General features: G+C 34.3%; 1 protein-coding gene across 10 annotated transcripts in view; it reads right to left on the reverse strand.

The window, feature by feature from the left end:
- RB1CC1 (RB1 inducible coiled-coil 1) overlaps positions 1–23,372 on the reverse strand; it is a 63,252-nt gene that overhangs the window by 10,855 nt on the left and 29,025 nt on the right. For all 10 annotated transcript variants that reach the window (XM_034429769.3, XM_034429763.3, XM_034429767.3 and 7 more), the window contains 8 exons: positions 19,972–20,156; positions 18,261–18,447; positions 18,056–18,137; positions 14,495–14,556; positions 13,006–13,109; positions 12,096–12,222; positions 6,452–8,367; positions 479–632 (listed from right to left, as the gene is read on the reverse strand). In XM_034429769.3, coding sequence (XP_034285660.2) covers positions 479–632; positions 6,452–8,367; positions 12,096–12,222; positions 13,006–13,109; positions 14,495–14,556; positions 18,056–18,137; positions 18,261–18,447; positions 19,972–20,156 — 2,817 coding nt within the window. The remainder of the gene's footprint in view (positions 1–478; positions 633–6,451; positions 8,368–12,095; positions 12,223–13,005; positions 13,110–14,494; positions 14,557–18,055; positions 18,138–18,260; positions 18,448–19,971; positions 20,157–23,372) is intronic.

Genomic DNA, 23,372 nt, shown 5'->3' on the forward strand with positions numbered 1-23,372 from the left:
ATTAAAACACATTAGAAGCTTTTAGATGCACAGGCTTGGAACACATCTAACATTACATTGTCCTGTTGCTAGATTGCATTTAACTCTAAAAAACATTGATGTTTAGAAATTGTGGTATAAAAACATTTCTTCATGAGCACAAAATTAAGTGAAAATTTGCTAGATATGAATACTTAGAGATACAAAGATGACTTGTAGGTATGATTGATTTCTTTACTCATGTCAGCATCTATTGTTTCAGTTGCATTGCATTTTTTCTGTCTGAGCATATGTATTTTTTTTTACAATCATAGTCTGTCCCCCATTCCTGGGATATCAAGTCTTCAGTAATGTACTTTACATACAAAGACATAAGGATATAATCAACTTTTGAAATTTGAGGAATTTGTTATCCAGACTGGCAACACCAAAAAAAGATTCCAATTATTTTATATTATCCCCCCTGACAAGAAAATCTAATCTGAAGTCATATAGCTACCTGCTGCTCTGCAGTGAGTGATGTTCGAATGTTTTGCATTTCTTCATTTTTTCTTTTCTCATATTCTTCAAGCTGTTCCAAAAACTTCACTTTCTCTTCCTGGAGTTTTTCTTGAAGTTCTGCAACCAAGCTTGAAGCAGATGATTCAAATGAACTTGAAAGAGGGGGAAAAAAATATTCAGAATATATTCAAACAATCTGTAGTAGTAAAAAAAAGTGGGCAAAACCTCAGTATCATTTAATCTGGCATACGTAAATATAGTTAAAAATGAAAGGCTTTGATTAATGTTAGTTGCTTCAGCAATTACCAGATGTTAGTATGTTTTGGGAAAAAATAGGTGCTAGCCTTGCAATAATAACCTATTTATAAAATCCAAGCCAATATTAAAAAATGAATGCAGACCTCCAGCAATCTGGTTTTTCCAATGGTTATCTATATTTACATCTGTTGTCTCCCCTGCCACCACTTCAACTGAACAAACAGTATATAGCAAAGCAAAATCAACAGAAGATACTTTAATAGAACCTCCGGATTTTTCGTCGGGCCCTTAAAACCCATTTATTTCAACTAGCTGGGCTGGCTTGAGTTAAATTTTAAATTGATTTTAAATTGGGTTGTTTTAATTTACGGCCAAAATTTTTAATTATTTTAAACTGCTTTTAAATTTTGTATGTTCTGTTTTTTACTTTGGCTGTTCACCGCCCTGAGTCCTATTTGGAGAAGGGCGGTATAGAAATAGGAACAAATAAAAATAAAAAGAAACATGTAGCTCAAAACTCAACAGTTTAAATATTCAATTGGAATAACTTTGGTCACTTCATTACATGTATGGAACAAGACTGAATGTTATTGGCCAGAAAACAGAAGAGACTGAAACTCAAACCTCCTACATTCACTCAAAGGTGTTTTTTTTTTCTCTTCTTCTTCAAGACAACTGGACTGTTTTTTCCTTGAGGAAGAAGAAAACATTTCACTTCTCATACAAGAAGCTTCATCAGTTCTGACAGATCTTCTTGGATGAGAAATGAAACATTTTTTTCTTCTTCCTCCCCAAGGGGAAAAAAACAGTCCAGTTGTTGTTTAAAGAAAAAAAAAAGCACTTTTGAGACAACTATGACCTGGATGACCGAGAATCTCCAGATGCACTCCTACATCCACCTTATCCAATAAGAAAGAAGTGATTCATAAAGGTGTCTGAAACAGAAGTAAAAACATGCCTATTTTCTTTTCCTTCAAAGGAGTTCAGGGTGGAATGTTTGTTCCCTGATGCCACCAGTAATTAAAGTCAACTACAGATTTTTTTAATCTTGAGGATTTAAATGTGGATACTCATAAGCTTGGTCAAGCTGTTTAATTGTCATAGGACATCTACTCAACGTACTTACTAGTGATTCAAAATTAAGAGCATATTGTTGCAAGAAAAAAAAAGAATTATCATCCCATATTCTTGGACTGTATAGTTGATCAGCTATTAATATATATATTTGTTTAAGAGGTTTGGTTTAACATCTCTGGATTTTTCTTCCTTGATTTATTTTTATTCAGTGTCTTGCTATATTGTTAGATGAGATATAATCGCTATACATTGCAGCTAATTAACATTTGCTAGCACTATACATAAGATACAGTGAGCAAAGTATTTCAACCAACCTAATGACCTCCAATCTTACTGGGTTTGTTCCAGAGCTACTTTATCTATCTACATTTAACCATTATTTTTACAGCCTTATCCCAGGTGAAAATACATACAAATTATACCATATTTGTTCTCCCTCTCTTTTAATCATAATCTGAAGAATAATAATTCATTTTCTACCATGTCCGAGAGAACTAACAGAGTTCTCCTACAAGCCCTAGCTTGTAAATTTGCCCTCTCATCAAACTTCCAGTATTATACCAGTAATTCCATGTAACTCCTTTGCTGAAGTCCTGGGTTGAAATGTGCATGACAGAAGTACCCAAGGGTCGAAGTTTATTTTCATAGTTTCAGCATGCTACAATGATGTTAAAAATGAAAGAGCACCAGAACTAAATGGAAACAACTGTAAACTGCTTTAAAAGTTTACAAATAAATGATATGCAAATGTTCTAAATAAATACACAAACACAAATTACATATTGAATGTACTAGTTTCCTGAAAAATCTGTAATTTTTCCTAATTTACCTGTAAATCAGAGGATAATTCTATTTAATTTTATCTAGATGCAAAGAACATAGTTAAGGAACAAATGCTCTATGGTGTGTATGTCTACACGTGTCTTCTTTTGTGTGAGTAATCATTCTTTTGTGAGAAAATATCTTAAATTCAGTGTTGTAATTTTTTTTAGATAAATTTGGTATGCTAGATATTACCCTAGGTATGTTGAACATATCTGGGAAAAAGGTGGAAGGATAAATAATCTTTGAGTATTACCTTTTTTAAGAAACTCTCTTCAAACCAAAATTTGTCAAAAAAAAACCCTAGATGTTTGTTCAAAACTATCTGTTTTGCTATGAAAATGTTATCATTGTCTGAAACTAGGTAAAAAAACCGTCTAGATGATAAAATAGTTAACACTGTATCTTCATTTTATCTTTCAGTGACAGATACAATTTTAACTATTTGTAATATATATTTGAAAAAAAACATTGCTTAGAAAAATAGACATAAACTGCAACAAGGTACATTTAAAAAAAAGAACATCCTGGAACAATGAATAAATTCATTTAACATGCTTCCTGACTGAAATTTCAGAACTTAGATGCTGCTAACCCATCAGCCATAATCAAAACTGAACAATTTAAATTAGAATGAATGAATGAAATGAATGAATGAAAAAGCATGGGATCTATTAGTGATGCTACTTTGCCCAGAAAGAATTATAAGAAATATTTGATTAAAAATAAATAGTTAACTGGAAACTTTAATAAATAATGGTATTCATTTTGTTTAGACAAAAACAAGGAATTTCAATTTATAACTGGGTGATTTTGGCATTATAATATTTGATAACGGCAAGAGTTGTATATAGTTAAAGAACCTTAATGAAGGCCATCTTTCTGGGAAAATTCAAACTTCTACAATGAACTGAGATACTCAGTAATCCAGGTCATGGTTGGATCAATGGTGTTTTTTCAAAAGGGAAATGTTTTTTCCCTTGAGGAAGAAATTGTTTTGCTTCTCATCCAAAACATGGTCCAGCTGACTTTTGAAAAAGTGTCTTTGAGTCTACAATAAACTGTTTTTGCTTTCTTTTTGAAAATAAAGAATATCTAAATAAAAACTTTTGCTCTTAAAAGATACACATATCATAAGAACTGGAAAGTACAGGTATTTTCCTCTGGAAATAAAATATGGAAAAAATAACATTACTGTTTTTTATTAGGTAAAATGATTTGAAAGAATAATTGTTTATGCTTTTGTCTGATTTTATGATGTAGCAATTTATTGCTTCTGTTTATCAAAATTAATTTTAAATATGCATTGTTCCCCATGCAAGCTGAGTTTATGAAATGTCTGAAAATATGACTAAAATACTTTTATTCATTAAATATTACAAATTAATGTATTGTAGGATTATTCATGCATTTATTAAAACAAAATATTCAGAGATCTGGATATTCAATCAAATATGAATATAGACAGAAATAAATTATAATACTTTCACATTTGTGTCATTTAATCAATAGCAGATTAATTCTATATAATTACTCATGTATTTAGCATATCCCTTTATTTCACCAATTTCAACTAAATTGAATTGGAGATGCCTACAAGTGTTTCATCTTGATGCCATATACAATCTACATCCATTTTTGAGTACCTTTTGCACTTCTCAGGTTTATATTTTATTATCATAATTTTAAAAACTAAAACTTTTTGCTACAACAAAGGCCCATATCATATTTTCTTCAAACATTTAACTTCTTACTAAATTTCTTGTAAAACTAAGACAAGTTTTCAAGAATGGTTTGTGCTTTGTGTTCTGTTTAATAACATAAATAAAATAATCTACCGGTTAATAGGAGACCTTGTGTGAATTACAACTCCATCAATTATAATCTTTTTTATTTCAAGTGGGGACTAGAATCTCAGATCTTGAGCAAAAGTGACTCTTAAGCAAAATGACCATGTGATTATTTCACTCAATAACAGCAATCCTGTCACTCCTGGTTGTGACGGAGTAGTTAAGTGGATGGAGGCCCAGGTAAGGAGCATAAGGTGCCTTGGAAGTGTGTGTGGGAGAGCCCTGAGTTGGCGGGGGGTGGGGGGGATTCTTCATCAGGCTGCAGGAATGAACTAAAATGAAGCTCCATGCCTGCAGCCTGGCAAACAATTTCCCTTCCCCTCTTTCCACTGGGGGAAAATTATTCACTAGGGTGCAGGAACAGAACTTCAGGATTTCCAGGGGAGAGTATAAACTCCATACAGAACTGAAATTCCCTCCAGCAGGAATTCTTTCAGCCAGCCCCAAAAACAAGGAGTCCTCTCAGCAGACAATAACATCTTGGAAACTTCCCTGGTGGCTTTCCATTGACTTTCTGGGGAAGCGGCAGAGAAGATTGCAAATGGCAATCATATGATCACTATGCTTGGACAATCAGTCGTAAACATGAACAGGTTGGCAAGCATTGAGATCATGATCATGTGCCCATGCAGGGCGACACAATGCATTACAATGGCTTAAAGTGCTTTTTTTACATGTAAAACACTCATTACCTTGCCTTTAAAAGGTTAAACAACAACCTGTGACATGGTGGGTTTTAGATTCCTCATTGCCTTCAACAATGACAGTAATGTACTGAAAACTCCTTAAAAATACAAGGAGATATTTAACTGTATCTGCCTTAAAAGTAGCCCTTGTTGAATTGAAGAGCACAAACATCAGAAGTTGACCACAGGAAATGTTTTATGGCATTGTTTATTATATCATAAAATGTTTTATGATAAACTTATGCAACAAAATGTTTTATAAAATTTGCTGAATTTCAATTCCATGGGAGTCCATGGGATTTTGGATGCATTCTGTAAGATAACCCATTTAAGTTACCTTGGCTGACTTGATCTATGACCATCTGCCCACATAAAGGCTACAGGCATGACAGTTTTAGCAGTATGTAGATTAAAACTACTATTTAGACTATTTAGAAAATAGCAAGTACTGAATTATGTTCAACTATACAATTTTGTTCATTTTCAAACAGATAGCACAATTTTACCAAAGCTTACGCTAATTTATATAAGCTCGACTCACAAAATAAATCTGACCGTTACATTAAAAAAAAAATAAGCACGAGTTGAAACATAGCTCGTATGACTCCTAATACAACAGCTTTGGATATGTGGGGGATAAAAGCAAATAACAATTTGATTAACATTTTGCAGGAGTAACTAGAAATTCAAAGTTTTACCCAACCAGGAGTACAAGATGTTTTGTGAATAATTTGTAGGTATAGATATTTCAAATACATATGAGCAGTTAAATCTACATATAATCATTTGTTTGAAAAATACCTCTTCTATGAAAAAACTTTCCACATCAAAGGGAAAGCTTTTCAATAACCTTCTTGTGATGGCAACTTTTTGATATGGGAGAAAATTTTAATGTGCAACCATTTCTAAAAGAAATCCCAATGTCTTCGATCCGCTAGGATAATGCAGTATAAATCCAAAGCAATATGTGGCCAAATATGGGATGGTTTGAAATAACATGTCATTCAGTATTAAAATTTAGAGAAAATAACTAATAACTCATTTCCTCAGAATAACCCATGAAATAATTGGAATAAAAATTGATTTGTATGTTAGCATAAGAGATAGGCTGATGATATCTGTGGGAAAAATATATGGCTGGTTGAGCGAACAGACAAGCAAACTGACTGAAGAGATCCTCCTGTAATTTTATATTCTATTTTTTCAACTCATACAAAATATATTCAGGGTGGTTGTTGTTATTTAAAATATTAGAAGGTACCCTAATTCATACAATACCTCTGATTAACTTGCATCTCAAGTTGCTGGATTTTTTCCAAAAGTTCTTTTTCAACAGCATCCCTCTGTAATTCAAAGTCTTTAAGAACATTTTGTACTGCATCTTCTTTTTCACAACTCAGTTTCTGTACCATCTCTTTCCTGTCTTGTTCATGGGCAGCTATTAATAGTTCTTTTTCTTCTATGAGTTTCTCAATAGTGTCTTCATATTTCTTCTGCTGTTCACGCAAAGCTAAAAGCTCTTCTTTTTGTTTCTGTACAGCATTCAATTCTAATTCCAGCTTACCTTGCAATTCTTTAATTTGTTCTTCCAGGTTTTTTTCTGCTTCCAATGCTTTCTGATGCAAGAAGGTTGTTTTATCCAATTCTATTCTAAGCAAATTTGCTTCTCCTTCATGCCTGTCAATTAATTCTGAAATGCAGTGATCTTTCTCAACTGTTATTATAGTCCTCAGATCTGCTAGACCTACCTGATATTCATCGTTATTAACTTGGATTATATGCTTTAATTTATCAGTCTCTTTTCTTAGCATTTCAGTTTCTTTGTCAACAAGGGTTCTAAGATTACTTTGCTGCTGAGCTTTGTTTGCTTCGATAAGTACTTTCATTTCATCTGCTTCTGCTTCTTTCAAGGCAAGTTCAACTTCGAGCTTACATCTCCAGTCAGATAATTCAGAAACCTTAATCTTTAATTCCTCAATCTGTTGTTCTTTTTCAAAGACATTAGCAGCATGAGATTCCTGCAGTTTTTCAAGTTGGTGTTGATGTTCTTTTTTTAACTTCTCTAAACAATCATTGTGTTTGGCTATTAATTCTTCAAATTCTTGCATATGTCTGACATGTAGATTAGATTCCAATTCCTTTAGGTGATCTTGCTCCATAGTTTGACATTCTGCTTTCAGAAGTTGCAATTTTTCCTCATTTTCAACATTAAGTTTTTTCAAATTGTCTAATACTCTTTCACGTGACTCTGTCAGTTCTTTAATTTCATGATACAGCTTCTTCATTTGGCATTCCACTTCAATCAATTTCTGATCTTTTTCATTTTGTAAGAACACAACTGCTTCCTTTTCATTCTTTACTATTTCAAATTCATTATCTTTGTCATGTAAAACTTCTTCAAGTTCTTTTAAGTCACAATGTAATTTAGCAATCTTTATTTTGTTTTCTTCACTATCTTCAACTAAAATATTTATTTTACTTTCATATTCAGTTTTTACAGACTGTAGTTCTTTTTGATGCTTATCCTTTAAAGATTTTTCAAGAGAAAATTTGACTTTCTCTATAATATTCCTTATTTCTACCGAAGTACATTTTAAAGAAGAGGAAAAGTTACACTGTTCTTTTTTTACAAATGTTCTAAAGTGGTAAAGGTCTTCTTTGATATTCATTAAATTTAACTGAGACTCTTGGGCAACATCTCTGCATTTGTCCATGTAAACATTTAGAGCAGGATTTTCTAAAACTGCATCTTTTACACATATATTTGTGTCTTGCATCCTCCTACTATCTATTGCATTGATAACTGAGGAATAGAGGGATTCTACCATCATTTCTGGACTTTGAGGGTCACTTATCACATTTGGAGATGATGGATTTTCTTCTATTATAAACTCATTCACTGCAGACATAAAATCAGATTCTGGACTTTCGGCCAATGAGTCCAAATCTAAAGATTCTTGTTTAAAAGCTTGCTCTATGTTTGGGTGGGCAATTGTTTCAAAATCAAATGTGTGAGCATCAATACTGTCTGGAGACAATTCTTCTAAAGGAGCTGGAGGACACACAGAAGGGCAAAGAGGACCCTGAAGATTGAGAGGTGATGGAGTTTTAGGAGAGGTAGCAATTGTTATTCCTGTTGTATTTTCCATTCTTGGTGTAGTGATAGATTGTGGCGAGGCTTGACTGTTGGAAGCCTATAAGAATAAAAAGTAAGTAAGAGTTAAAATAATATTCTTTCCTAACAATTCCCAATACAGGCCCCAACTCAAATATACTCCCACACGTGCCATAGGGTTTATGAAGCTTTTTGTATCTTTTAGAGAAATGGTCATGCCTAAAAGCTCATAACAGTTTAAAAGCAGCTACTGAATGCAGGAGCAGCTTTTATGAGAAAGAGGAAATCTAAGTGTTTACCAGAAAATTCTTATTTGGCAACACATCATAAGTCAGAATAGTCAGACAGGTTGAGTTAAACTAATAGAAAATTATAAAAGAAAGTGCACTTATTATACTGATTTTTTTAAAGCAAGGTATAATAGCTATATTGCATCAGATTACAATTTTATTAAGTGAAAGCATATAAATTATCAGTGAAATCTAGCCATGAATATAAACTTGCGTAAGTATAAACTACTGTAAATGTTACTGTATCAACCATGTTTAATAGAAGAGCCCAAATAAACAAACAAACAACAACAAAAAAAAGATAATGAGGACCCAGATTGTTGGGGGCAATACGCTGACTCTGTAAACCGCTTAGAGAAGGCTGTAAAAGCACTGTGAAGCGGTATATAAGTCTAAGTGCTATTGCTAATTATTTGGACTGATTATATAATAAATTGGCAGCATAGAAGGAAAAAAATCAGTTCAGACACAGTATTTCCTTTAAATATGGCACAGAATGCACATTACAACACCATACAATGAAATTATGGATATATATATCAATGTTGCATGAAACATAACACATGGAAAAGCTAAACACACCTGTGCATATATTTTCAAATTCAAGTATTATACCAATAAAGTTGTTAGTCTTTTTTAGGGCTCTAAAAACCTGGCTATATTCCCAAGGAGTGTTAAATGCACCAAGGGCCCCATTTCCTGGCTTTAATGTTAACTGGCCAAGTATCTCGGTTGCTGTATATATTCATTTATTGGATTTTTTATATTTTTGGTATTATTTTAAAACACTTATTGTTTTAATTGTAGCATAGATTTTGAACTGTAAGCTTCTCAGTCATTGATTGACACCGATAGCTACAGAAATTGAACAAATAAATAAATAAAGCTAGCTACATCTTTCCATATGCCAGTTCTAATAAAAGCCAAGGCTGCTGTGCATTTCTAAATTTGTCGTTAAAAATCTGATTTTGAATAAAAACTAGAGGATGGTCTGATGCTTTCCAATTCACAATTACAGAAATAACCAGGAAAGAGTTTTCTTCTTAAAAATAGAAACAGGAGTACAAGAATCTCTGAAAGAGTTTAAGACTGCTGAGGCAAACTTTTCCAAGATATCTCATTACCCTGAAAACTTTACATTTTATGTTAATGTAGGTAAACTTGAATCTACTAGTATACAACGCATCACTTTAAGTACTGTAATAAAATTGTTCTGGAAACTTCTAACATTTTAAACTGAGATGCCAATATGACATCCAGATCTTATTAAATTCCAATGCACATCAAGTCTAGCATGCAAACAATAATGGGAAGTGCAGTCTACAACATCTGGAAGGCTGTAATTGAATAATTAAAGTACCACAAATTACCAATGGAATTGTGCTTTTCTCTAAAAACAACCATTTGGCTACAATTAAACAAATGACCTGTGGATGTATCTGAATCCCCATTAAGACTATATGTATCCCACATTATGGTATCCTAACAAATTATCAGAGTACTTATTCTGAAGTGGCTGTATTCCCCAGAAGGGGTTGATACAATATTTGAAGGTGTTGGAAACTTATAGCTCATTTGTAAACACCATGTAGAAACTGTGGTGAGGATTTCCCCTATCTCTATTTGGTGTACCAATTAGGGCTCCACTAACCAGGATTTCCCAGCAACAGTAACTCACATCTTAATCAACAATCAGTTAAACTGAGGCTAGCTTTTCATAAGTAGGATAAAAAAGTTTTTTATTCCATTATGCTTTTGGCCTAAGATGAAGGATGGTGATTTACCAGGATTGTTTTAATAATAATTTAGTTTGTTCTAACTTCTTCTATTAGAACAAATAGAACTCAGAATCCTGTGAATAATTATGGGAGACCTCTTAGAGTAGCCACATGATGCCAGAAAAAGATTTTAGGGTTTACCACGAGGTATTACTTGACTAATCTAGACCATTTTGAACACTTTTTTTCCCTTCTGAATTCTGAATAGAAGAAATATTAATTATCAGTACCGTTTTTAAAAGGGACTTTCAAAATTTGTATTTTCATTATGCGGAGCGATAGTGTGCAAATGAGTGCCAGTCATAATATTATATCTTTCCATTGGTTAATTCTCCACCACATTACATTTTCCAGTATACAACTGACACTGTTCAGGAGAGGCCAACATTCCCAAAAGGACTTTTTATACAATTCATACAAGGATCTTTTGTTCTTTAAAAACATTCCAAATACCTAAACAAATTTTAAACCATGCAACTGAATTTTAAACCATGCAACAGCCATGTGGGACCTTTAATGACATACAAATCTGGAGGGCATTTAGTTGAGAAAGACTATCCTTGAAGAATATTATTTCTCCAGTCATAACTATTTGCTAAGAAGACAAAGATCAAGGAGAATCATCTGGCTATTTCTCTATTTAATGTTTATATAGTGTTTCTTTTAACTGTTATGAAAATGCATACAAATCTTGCAAAAATCTTAACATTTTATTGTATTCATGTCATCATGAAAATTTAGAGTGAAGCTATGCAAACTAGGGGAAACAGATGTAAAGAAAAAGTCTAGATGCTACAATTTTCTTATACATATAGCTAGTCTTTGATTTACAACCACAACTGGGACCAGAATTTCCATCATAAATTAGTGTGATTGTAAAGCAATCACCACGTGACCAAGCCCAATATTATGCTCATTTTTACTGTGGTCATTGAACAAATTACTATTAAATGACTTTGGCTTCCCCACTTGATGTTGCTTGTCAGAAACTGGCTGGAAAGGCTGCAAATTGCAATCACATGACTGCAGGAAGCTGCAACCAGTGGTAAATGTGAGCCTGTTGTCAAATGCCTGAATTGTGACCATGTGACTGCAAGGGTGGTGTGATAGTCACAACTTTGTGGACAGGTCATAAATAACTTTAAAGGAGTTATTTATTTAGTTATTTAGTTACTTTAAAGTTACAGGAAGCTGTAACTTTTCACCATTGTTAAATCAACAGTTTTAAGTCAAGGACTATCTGTATCCCCATGGCTCTATGAAATGAACATAGGACATCTATAGAAGGACATTCCCCAGCCATCAAAAATGGTGCTGAGCTTACATGGATTCCTGAACCTGATTTTCCACATCTTCTTGTTTCAAGACTTGCTGGACAGTCAACAATTCAGAAGCCAGTGGCTGTGACTTCTAATCCCATCATAGGAATGGAAGTGGGCTGAGTGATTTTGAGCCTGTTGCTTTTTCTCAGCCCAACTCACCACACATAGTTGTTTTGGAGGAAATAATAGGAGGAAGGAGCATTAGGTATATTTGCTACTTTGAGTTATTTATAAAAACAATAAATAGGGAGCAGGGAATTAAAAATAGGGGATATGGATTTTCCTTTCAGCAGAGTATCCTTCGAACAATGCATTGGATTTAATCCAATCTTTAATGATTTTATTGTAGAATTAAATACTGCAAAGGTCTGATGTTTTGCTCTTTCACAAAATTGCATATGTAAAACTCAGTTCTACCTTTTGTTCATTCAGCAAATCCGTAATGGTCTGGGACATTTCATCCAAACTCTGTGCTGCTTTGACAAGGTTATGTAAAGCAAGTACATGCTGGTGGAGAGGTTCAAAATCACAAAGTATGGGAACCCTTAAAAATACAACAGAATTTAAATTGATTACACTTATCAAATAATAAATTATATTATAATCACATTGGAGAACAATTAATTGCAAAGCTTCTGCCTTGTTTATTACAATTTAAGGATAACATTTCTTATTTGACTCCTACCATTCATTCTGATGCCGTTAAATCCTGAATTCCAAGCTTAGCTAAACCAGGCCATGTAAGAGATTGTATGATAAAATGATGGAGAACTTCAGCAAACAAACTATCCTATTTCACTATTTATACTTTGAAAATACTTTTGGTAAGTTTAATCAGGAAAGAATCTGAACTTAGTCCAAAAGAAGAGGTATTCTTTAAATGTTAATTTAAAAAATACTTCTAATATATGTATGTATTTAATTAAATTTACTGTGACTGTCCATTTGAAAAGACTCTGGGTGAAATATTTAACCCACATGTAAATAGTTGCAGGACATAAATCTATGTAAATAACAGAAGAACAACACAGGAATGTTTCTCTCTTGTTTATTGCCCAGAATTTCTGACATGGATTTTTTTCTCTTTTGAAATTAGTCCCAACTCACAAATCTGATATACAGACATTATAACCTGATTATAAATATGCTATATAAATAGTCTTTTAACATTTACAGAGACTGCTGAAATCTGTATCTTTTTGGTTAGCTGCATATTCATGAACCAGAAAGGGAAGGGGGAAAACAATTTTTCCTATAATTATCTGCAATTTTATTTCTTTCTATTGGCAGAAGCTCTTTATTTCAGGTAATTAAAATAATACCTTACCTGAGTAATGGTTGTACTTCTGAAGGACAAAAGGATTGAAGAAACTGCAAATCAGATAATGAAATATCAGGAAGTTCACCATCAAATCTGCGAGGTTTTCGAGTCTGCAAATAAAAAAGAAATGTATACATAATTAAAACAGGCAAACATTCAGGCACATAAAATCTATAAACAGCCACTTAATAGCTGCATGTATATGTTGTTCTAACTGAGAGTTTAAATATGAAATATTTTTTTAAAAAGTGGATTTTATCAATAATTCCATTCTGGTAGCCATGAATAGGTATCATTCCATCAGGAAATAATGCTCTCCTCAATACTCCAATCTGCTCTGGAGGATTGGAGGATATGAGGCATTCATGGAGAGAGAGAGAGAGAGATTATTTGTGATAAAGCAGATTATAAATACTATTCACAGATCATATTAATGGAGAAATATTATACAAAATATTTTGGAAAATGAATATTAATGCAGAGATTATATAATTGCTTATATTTTACATTACATTAAATGTTATTCAAAATGTAGAAAGCACTGTCAGATATGTGGCGATTAAACCTGTTGCTATTAAAATAATGCGATTGATTATGTAACTGATGCAGTTAGTTTTTTACTGTTGAATACAATACAATTCGAAATAGACCACATCAAAGGAAAATAAATCTGACTTTTACTGTACACTCTTAAGATCTGAATTACTGTAATTATATAGGAAATATATTTAAATTACTGTAGATAGCTCAGTGAAAATAAGTAATACAGCTCTGAATTCTGTAAGAGTACCCAAGCAGCTATAATCCCAAACATTTGAATAGCAGCAGGTTGTTCACCTCTTGTAATAAATATATTATCTAAATATGTAGTACCATCTCGCATAAATGTAAAGCTACAAAAAGCCCCACATAGTTCTAATGTAAGTGAAATTAATTCAGAAATCTGATCAGTCCCAACAGGGAGATTTAAAAGTGTTCCTGTTTACCATCTGCCAGCAAGGGAAAAGAGTGAGAGGAACAATTCTTATTCCTATCCCATTTCTATGGTATTTGTTTAAACTCAATTATTTAAGTTATTAGTTCTGCCTCATCATGTGAAGGGTCATCAACATGTAAATGTTAATCACATATTTTAAAAATTCAGTTCTAGAATAGAAAACTATTCAGTTTTCACAGTACAATATTTCCTTAATTAGAAATTTAATTACTGTAGAAAATTAATCAAAACTACAATAAATATGAATTCATAGTTATTTAAAGCCATATACAAATGAACATAACACCAATTAATATTTTAAAGTATTTTACAGCAATCTATATTATTAATACAAGAAAGGCAACAAACCAATTATTGCATAAAAAGCCTATATATCTCTTACTTACAAGTTTGCCAATACTATACATATCTATAGTATGTATCTATAGGAGGCTATTTATTTAAAACTCTTAGAAAAGAACTAGATTTCTTCATTTAAAAAAAAGATAAAATACTCACACAAAAGGATGGTGGCCAGGCATCAAGGCCCCTGAACAAACGATTTCTTAAGAAAGATTTCCCTGTTGAAAGAAATAAAGGTTGCTCTTTTTATTCATGGGTAAGAAAATCTCTTAATATGAAAGAATACTTTATCTTCTATTTCTAAGGAAAGTAAGTTTTCAATTTGATCAAATTTCAAGACTAAAATTGAACAACTTTTCAAGAAAATGTGTGAAGGCCTCAAAAGGAAGCAGAAAGATCAAAATATTTTCAACGCAAAAGTATATAAATATTTGCATAATAAAGCTGGCAGAAGAGCTATTTTATTAACAGTACAAAGGAAATATCCTTAGTTTAAGTATTAAAGCATTAATTAAAGTATTAAACTTTTGTTGTAGTTGTTTGTCAAAGCTTTGTCAGAATGACTGGGCAGGTGGGATTGCAAGATAAATGAAGTGGCTGGGCACAGACACACCCATGCAGACAACTAGGAAAGCCATCTAATCAGCTATCCCAAGACCTGTGGAGAACATGGCTGCTTTAATGCTTTAAGAGATGTTTTCCTTATGCCTTATCACTTTGTGAAGTGCTCCCTTCTAATGCTTTACAAAGCACTAATATTTCTCTATTCAGCCAAGAGATCTTTCTTTTTTTAAAAAAAAAATCATTTTGATTAGAGATATTTTGCCTGGGCCTAGAACTGAAACACATATTTTGGGCAGAAGTGTTTTAAGATGGGAAGAGAAGGGAAAAAGCTAGGGTGATATTGGCTAAGAAGAAATAGGTAAAGGAAAGCATAAAGAGATTAGAAATGGCAACCAGGGCAGGTGAATATGCTACACTTAAATTCAAGGATAGTGGCATGAGATTGCTAAGGGAGGTGGAGAAAGGAAAGCACCAGGAAGACGGAAGTGATGAGCAGGCCACTGACCTTCCATTCAAATATAATAAATACAGCCAGACTTCCTACACATCCTTCTACTTGTTATATGATACTTAAAGGGTAGTAATAGTTAAGGGTAGATAATAGAAAAAAAGGCACCGGGAAAATTTGTGAGCAAATCAGTACACAGGCCATGTGGCGGAGAGATGAGGCACACAAGCCTTGCTCCAAAGGCCCCCAACCCCTGATCCATGGACCAGCACCAGTCCGTGGCATGCCAGAAACTAGGCTGCGCAAACAAAGCCCCATCCACAGGATGCAGCCAGCACATGAAACCCGTCCAGTCCATGGAAAAACCTCTCTTCACAGAACCGATCCCTGGTGCCCAAAAGATTGGGGGCCATTGCCCTAATCATCCTATGTGACTCCTCTGGAATTTGTCTTGGCCAAAACCTGGAACAATCAAAAATGTTCCTGGTTTCAATTTGGGAAAATTTCTAAGTCACAATATGTTTGTTTCAGGATTGAAACAAAATGTATTTTCAATTTATCACACCCTTCTCATGAGTGGGGTGTGATTCTTTTATTTCAAAATATCAAGATATCTGAAGAAAGAAAAAAAGTAAAGCATTTAACAAATGCCTGATTAGTTAAAAAGCTAAGTTCTAGTCTTAGCTTTAATCACAATTCTAGTCATCTACCTGATTTGCTGCACAACACCATAATTTCCACTACAGCACTAAAATAAGGTGCAGGAGAAATGAAACAAACTGTGCAAGCTAAGTCACAGAATTATAAAATAAAGCAGATTATTTTTCCTCCCACCAGTTCTTTCTTATTGTTTAGGTTCAGATCTAGACCAGGCAATCCCATCATCTCTTCATCAATGTTTTGGAAAATGAAATAAGACCACAGAAGAAATGGGAGTTGCATTAGTCAAGTTGGCTTTTCAAAGGGTATCCAGGTAGTTGAGGTCTGCCATCATTATTATATTGCTCCTCCCTAAAAAGTTCTCAAATTATCCAGATCTTCCTGATATGTATATCTTTATATCAATGGGGTTCTTTTAAACTCACTGACCAATTTTTCATGCTCATATTTCTGGCTTTCTAGATGTGTGCTTTTTTTTAAAAAAATACCCTTCCTCCCCCCTTTTTATCTAGCCTTTTTTTTGGGGGGGGGAATTAGTTATATCCAATTATATATATATATGTTATATATAAGTTATATATCAAGGTTGACTCAGCCTTCCATCCTTTCGAAGTAGGTAAAATGAGGACCCGTTTATGGGGGCAATAAGCTGACTTTGTATAAAAAAGAACACTGCTTTGGGGGGGGGGGCGTGAAAGCCCTACTAAGCAGGTATATACAAAAGTATGAAGGCTATTGCTTAATGCATTGTAAGCCGCCTTAAGTCTCTGGAGAAGGGCGGCATATAAATCGAACCAATAAATAAATATCCTTCAATCCTTCTATTCCAGTCATCAGTTTTCCCTCACAAGATTTTACAATGCCTACCAAATCATACTTGCCCTCCTTCATTACAACTTGTGGTTATCTTTTATCTGTCCCCACATTCTGTGCATTTTTATGACACCTTGGAAACAACATAGGTCAAATAATTTGGCATGTTCTTCATTGGTATTTGTATTCTAATTATCATTCTCATTATTAAGGTGCTTCTATAGCCTGTGTTATCAGTACAGTTCCATTCCCAGTGCCCAATGTTGCAATTTCAATCTTTTCTTAACTCTCTTCTAATAGATTAGGGCCAGAATTGTAGAACAAATTTTCCCAGCATATCTCAGGTATAACTCATCATCCATCACCACAAAAATATATATCCTACGTTTAAAAAAAGAATATAATTCATTCTCACTAACACTATTTCTATAGCCATCTCTTGTTTGCTTTCAGAATTCTCTCTCTTAATGGATCACACACCTTTAATAGGAGAAAAGGGAAGAGAATACTATTCATGATCCCAGCTTCTTCATTTTCTTGCAGTGTTCTGATATAAGAAGTAAACTAGAAGAAAAGTGTCCAGGACAATATAGCACAGGATAGTAAGATGATGTGGAGAATTGGCTGCGCTTTACCTTTTTTTCTCTCATATGCAAACACTCCCACCCCTTTTGTCAATAATGTGATTGCATGATTGAGGCCAGGCATATGAATAATTGTGACTTATAAATGCATATTTAGTTTGGGTGAGTCATGACACAACGCTGATTCAATAAAACTGTCAGACTCTTCAGGAACACTGCTGTTAAAAAGCAGAGCTTCATTGATTTGGCATAATATTCAGACCAGAAAAAACACATATTCAAAAGATCTCTTACTTTCAAACATAAAAATGAAGGTGTATATATGTTTGTGTCCAGAGTTCGTTGTCAATAGACCATCATCCAGGGTTTAAATTCTAGGTTTTTTTCCTGACCTGTCTTGCTCAATCTTTTCCAGCCTTGCATCTGTTCAAAGTTTACATAATGGTTCTGTCTGGCAAGATCCTGCTAATTCCCACCTTGCCAGCTTTAAACCTTACAAAAATCATCATATGTCATAATTATGCTGCACATAGTTGGGCATAATATAAAAATCAACACTAATTTATTCAAGATACACATTTCTTCTAAAGTTATGATGTTGTTTGTGCCATTGTAGCTTGAGAGCAGAGAAATAATTACAATACTTACTAAATAATTTTCCAAAAGATTCCCTTTTGGCTTTTTCTGCATCATAAAGATGTTTACCATCTTTTACTAATGCACCAGCCCACTATAAAACAAAAAAATGTAATTAAACACAAATGTACAAACATATTTTCTTTTTAAAGCAAAAGATATTGGACACAAATTTATAAAATATTCTAGGTTTAAATTATCTACGCAAGTTACTTACCTCTCTGTAGTGTTTCACAAACATTTTTCTTCTTACAACTTCAACAACTGCCAAACAGTACATCTGTGGGACATTACTGAGCTTTTCTACAATTTTCACTCTTTCTAGCAGCTCTGTTACAAGGCGAAGCAATGCTTGTAGTTTCTCTCCATCTTGGTCAGCATGAAGCATGACGAAGCAGCACCACCTAAAGAACAGGTGAAAATAGGTGAATTTGGACTGGTGATTAAAAGAAAAATCCTCTACTGAATAGCTATTTGTTAAATATATATCTTACCTTTTCTCAAGGGGCTCATGAAGACAGTTTCATATTTCAAATCTATTTTTTTCCATAACAACAAATCTGTGAGGCAAATTGGATTCAGAAGTACTGACCAGCCTGTAGCCACTCAAAGAACTGGCTCTTCTAATAACTGCCAACCAGGTATTTGCTTATTTATGATTTGAAAACCGCTCAGTCACAGAATATTTCAGATAGGCTTCATCAGTGGCCCCCAACCTTTTGGGCATCAGGGACTGGTTCCCTGGAGAGAGGTTTTTCTGTGGACCGGAGGGGCTTGGTTTCTCATGATGCCTCCATCTCACAGATGGGGCTTTGCTTGTTTGCACGACCTGGGTTCTGGCATGCCACGGACCAGTGCTGGTCCACGGACCAGGGGTTGGGATTGGGGATCCCTAGGTTACACAAAATGCAATTAAAATAAAAGCAAACAAAGTAACCTAAGAATGTAACTGCATTCCACGGATAGCTATTAAAATCCATACCATTCAAATTTCTAATGTGATTCAGGATTCGCCAACCACAATGCTTTGTGGTTCTGCTCTAGATAATTGTTTCATATCTTCATATAAAAATGAAAAAAGGCCAACTGTTCAAATAAACTATTACACAGATAGTCTTCAACTTATGATTGCAATTGGAACCAGATTTTCCAGTCATAAGTTGATATGATTGTGCGTCAAAGCATTCGTATGAAGAGACCTAATTTTATGCCATATTTTGCAGCAGTTGTTAACTGGACACCACACTCATAAGTGCAACCCTATCCTTCTGAATGGAGATCTGCTGGAAGCTGGCAAAAAAATAAATAAATCACAAATTGCAGTCATGTGACTGCAGGACTTTGCAAGCATTTAGAAAGATGAACTAGTTGCCAAGCACCCAAAAAAGCAATCAAAATGAGAGTGTGTCTGCAACAGACAGCCACTATTAACCAAGGAAAGATTCTGACTTTCCAGAGTCTTTATTCATGTGGAGAATCTCAATAGAAAAAGGTTCTCCACAGTAACTTTTATTTGCTAGCGACCAAGATCTGCTTCCTTTTCATATACTTTGTTTCTTCTGCTTATTCACTTATGTTTAATAGTATTTCCCCTATTATCATGTAAGTAAGAAATGCAAGATTTCCCTATTAATTTGAAGCTGGAAAAAATGAGACTACATACAGAGATACCTATTGAAGATATTACAATAAAAGAAACAAAATCCTATGCACTTAATTGCAAAGGAAGTTTGCAAATTTAGTGGATAGGACACAGCAAACTAAACAGACAATTCCTGAATATAATAATTATACAGTTCTGGGCAATTCATTCATTCATTCAAGAAAGAGATTTGGGATATAATTCCTAAACAGTAGTTATAAAAATAGTACACATACAATTAAAAAATACATGGGGTGAAATAAAGTACTGCAATAGCTTCACTTACTTCAGTCGGACTTGTAAATTATTTGCAAGTTCTTGTTTGGCAGTAGTACATTTTTGTTTAATATCTAAAAGTTTCCTGTGGTTAGTTAACATGATCATCAGTTGATTTGCATGGCTCAAGCACAAGTCAGGTAGTACAGAAGGATCTTTCAAGTTCTCTGCTCTCTTCTGATTAGCCAAAAATCCCTTAATAAAATAAATTGATGTAAGAATAGAAATATTTTCTTTTCTCTATGCCAAATCAAAATTATGTTAATTCATTCCCAATAACTTAAGAAGACTTTTTTTAAAAACCATAATCACCTATGGACAATTGATTGGCATCCATACTAATAACTAAAATGGTTTCAGAACACTAGTTTCAGTTTCAGTTTATTTAAATTTATATACCGCCCTACTCCCGAAGGACTCAGCCATAAATAAAACAAATATAATATAAAATTTAAAAACAAGTTAAAAGACATATTAAATAGATTTGGCCCACTAATTGAAACACCTGTTTTTAAGAACAGATCCGAATTAAAATTAAACAATTAAAAAGGGTTAGGCCAGCCCCACTTGATGGAATAAAAAGGTCTTGAGGGCACGGCGGAAAGTGCGCAAATCCGGGATCCTCCGTATCTCTGGGGGGAGCTTGGTCCAAAGGGCAGGTGCCCCCACAGAGAAAGCTCTCCCCCTGGGGGCCGCCAGTCGACACTGTTTGGCTGACGGCACCCAGAGAAGCCCCTCTCTGTGGGAGAGTACTGGTCGGTGAGAGGCTACCGGTGGAAGAAGGCGGTCTCATAGATAACCAGGTCCTGAGCCATGGAGCGCTCTAAAGGTGGTAACCAGTACCTTGAAGCGCACCAGGAAGGCCACCGGGAGCCAATGCAGCTCGCGCAGGAGAGGTGTTACGTGGGAGCACCATGTCACTCCCATAACCACCTGCGCGGCCGCATTCTGGACCAATTGGAGCCTCTGGATACTCCTCAAGGGGAGCCCCATGTAGAGAGCATTACAGTAGTCCAGGCAGCAAGTGACGAGGGCATTAGTGAGCCTTCATAAGGAGTCCCAATCCAGAAAGGGACGCAACTGGCGAATCAGGCGAACCTGATAGAAAGTCCCCCTGGCCACAGCCGTCAGATGTTCTTCTAAGGACAGCCGTGTATCCAGGAGGACCCTCTCCGTGGGGGCCAACGACTCACTCCCAATAGCCAGCGATGGCGCCAGCTGGCTATATCGGGACGCCAGAAACCACAGCCACTCGGTCTTGGATGGGTTGAGCCTGAGTCTGTTTCTCCCCATCCAGATCCGCACAGCCTCCAGGCACTGGGACATCACTTCAAGGGCATCATTGGGGTGGCCCAGGGTGGAGATGTACACTACAGTAGCCCTCCTCTAAGATCTTGCAAAATGATAGATAATAGTCTAGATCAGTTGCCCCAATCTTTTGGGTGCCAGGGACCCGTTCCATGGAGGCAGGGTTTTTCGGGACTGGGGTCATGGTTTCACATACTGCCTGGATCCTGGACATGCTGGATGGGGCTTTGCTGGATGGGACTTTGCTTGCTTGTACAGATTGGTTCCTGGAGGGCCACAGACCAATGCCAATCTGTGGCCTGGCATTGGAGACCCCTGCTCTAGATAATTGTTTCATACCTTCATATAAAAATATTCTAAAGGACACCAAATGACTTTATTATCAATAAAAACAGCAGGTAATTTAGGTTTAACAAGGTTGCATTATGTTAGAAACTAAGTGACAGAATCCTTATAATATATTGCCACCTAGTGACCATATTTTATAAGATGTTATATACACATGTAATTATGCAATAAGAAACTACCTGCATTTATTTTCATATTTTTGTTTTAATTAGATCCAATCTCACTTAAATACAGTCATTAACTGTATTTTGGTTAGTTTTCTCACCTTTATGGATAAATTACTAAATACTAAAAGACTTTATTTCTACTTCAGTAATTTATTCATAGATTACTAATTCTGCTACTGGTTTTAAATATTTAGAGTTTTTATTAATAGTTTTTTTTCATTAGAATTCTATTATTTGTATTTATGGTACTATCATGAACTACTTTCTTAACTCATATTGATTTTAGAAATATTTATACATTTTTATTGGAACTTTTTAACTTTTGAACAGTTTTGTACAATTGTATTCAGTCTTAATAACACAAAATATCAAACTATCTGATTACACCTGCAACCAACATTTCTATCTTCATTCTCATGTTGTTTTCAATTGGCATATTAGTAAATTAATTTAATTCCAGTTAAGCTCTGGTTTTAAAATGCATTTTATTAAGAATCAAATAAGTGCTCCAGTGGTTCTAGAGCAAGAGAAGGCACAAATATGCTGCTTGGGGAAGAACTTTTGAAAAGGACAACTACAAAAAGTATTGAATGAAAAGATGGACCCAGGAAAGCTACTCTTAAAAGCAAATAAATAAGGAAAACCTTTAAAACTTGGGGTGTTAAGCTTTTGGGGTCCCAGCCCCTGTATCAGATTGGAAGACGACTGCAAATCAATCTAACATAGGAAAAAGGAAGATTATATAAACTGGTATATGTTAGGATGATGCAAGTATTTGAAATGGATGTTTCTCTGAAAGGTTCAGCATAATTAGTTTGAATGCTTTTTCTGGTTATCCAAATTGTGTATACAGTATATGCACAGATAACTCCTCCAATAAGACAATTAGACAACCAAGTTAAATCTTCAAATTAGACATGCTGAGGCTAAATTCAGTGCCTTGAGTTATTTATAAAAATAATAAAGGCGTGTGTATGTGTGTGGGGATCTAAAAGAAAAAACATGCAAAACTTCAAGGACGGGAACTGCCCTGTGCATTATGCATAGCAACTCTTTTTAATTGTCTATTCAGCCATAATATTTATTTTATTATTAATATTCCTTTGGTGTTCTACTCGCCATGGCTCCAAGCATCCATCACAGAAAAAGCAGAGAATTAAAAACAAAAGAATAATAATAAACAATATACACCACAATGGTACTGAATAATAGGGGTAAATAAAAAAACAACACACCCCAAATGTTTCCATCTAGAATTAAGATTTTAATTCTTTACATTTAAGAAAAAGATAGTTCTTACATATGAGGCAAACTATTTGATAATACTATAGAATTAAACTATTTCCAACTATTGAATTGCAATTTTCTTATGCTTGACTATAATGGCTGTTTCTGTACAACATATCTCTAATTCAGAGAAATAATAGGAAATGTATTTGTGTACATCAGATGAGCATTATCTCAGTATAAGTGGACATTGATTTCAATCATGAGAGCAGTGCTAAATAACACAAAAAAAGTGGGATTGCATCAGAGGTACAGAACTTAAATCTCCTGATTTGAAAACTTCTGGTGATGCCTTCAAAGA

The sequence above is a fragment of the Pantherophis guttatus genome, chromosome 3 (assembly GCF_059756535.1).
Source record: "Pantherophis guttatus breed Tessera chromosome 3, ASM5975653v1, whole genome shotgun sequence".
Classification (NCBI taxonomy): Eukaryota; Metazoa; Chordata; class Lepidosauria; order Squamata; family Colubridae; genus Pantherophis; species Pantherophis guttatus.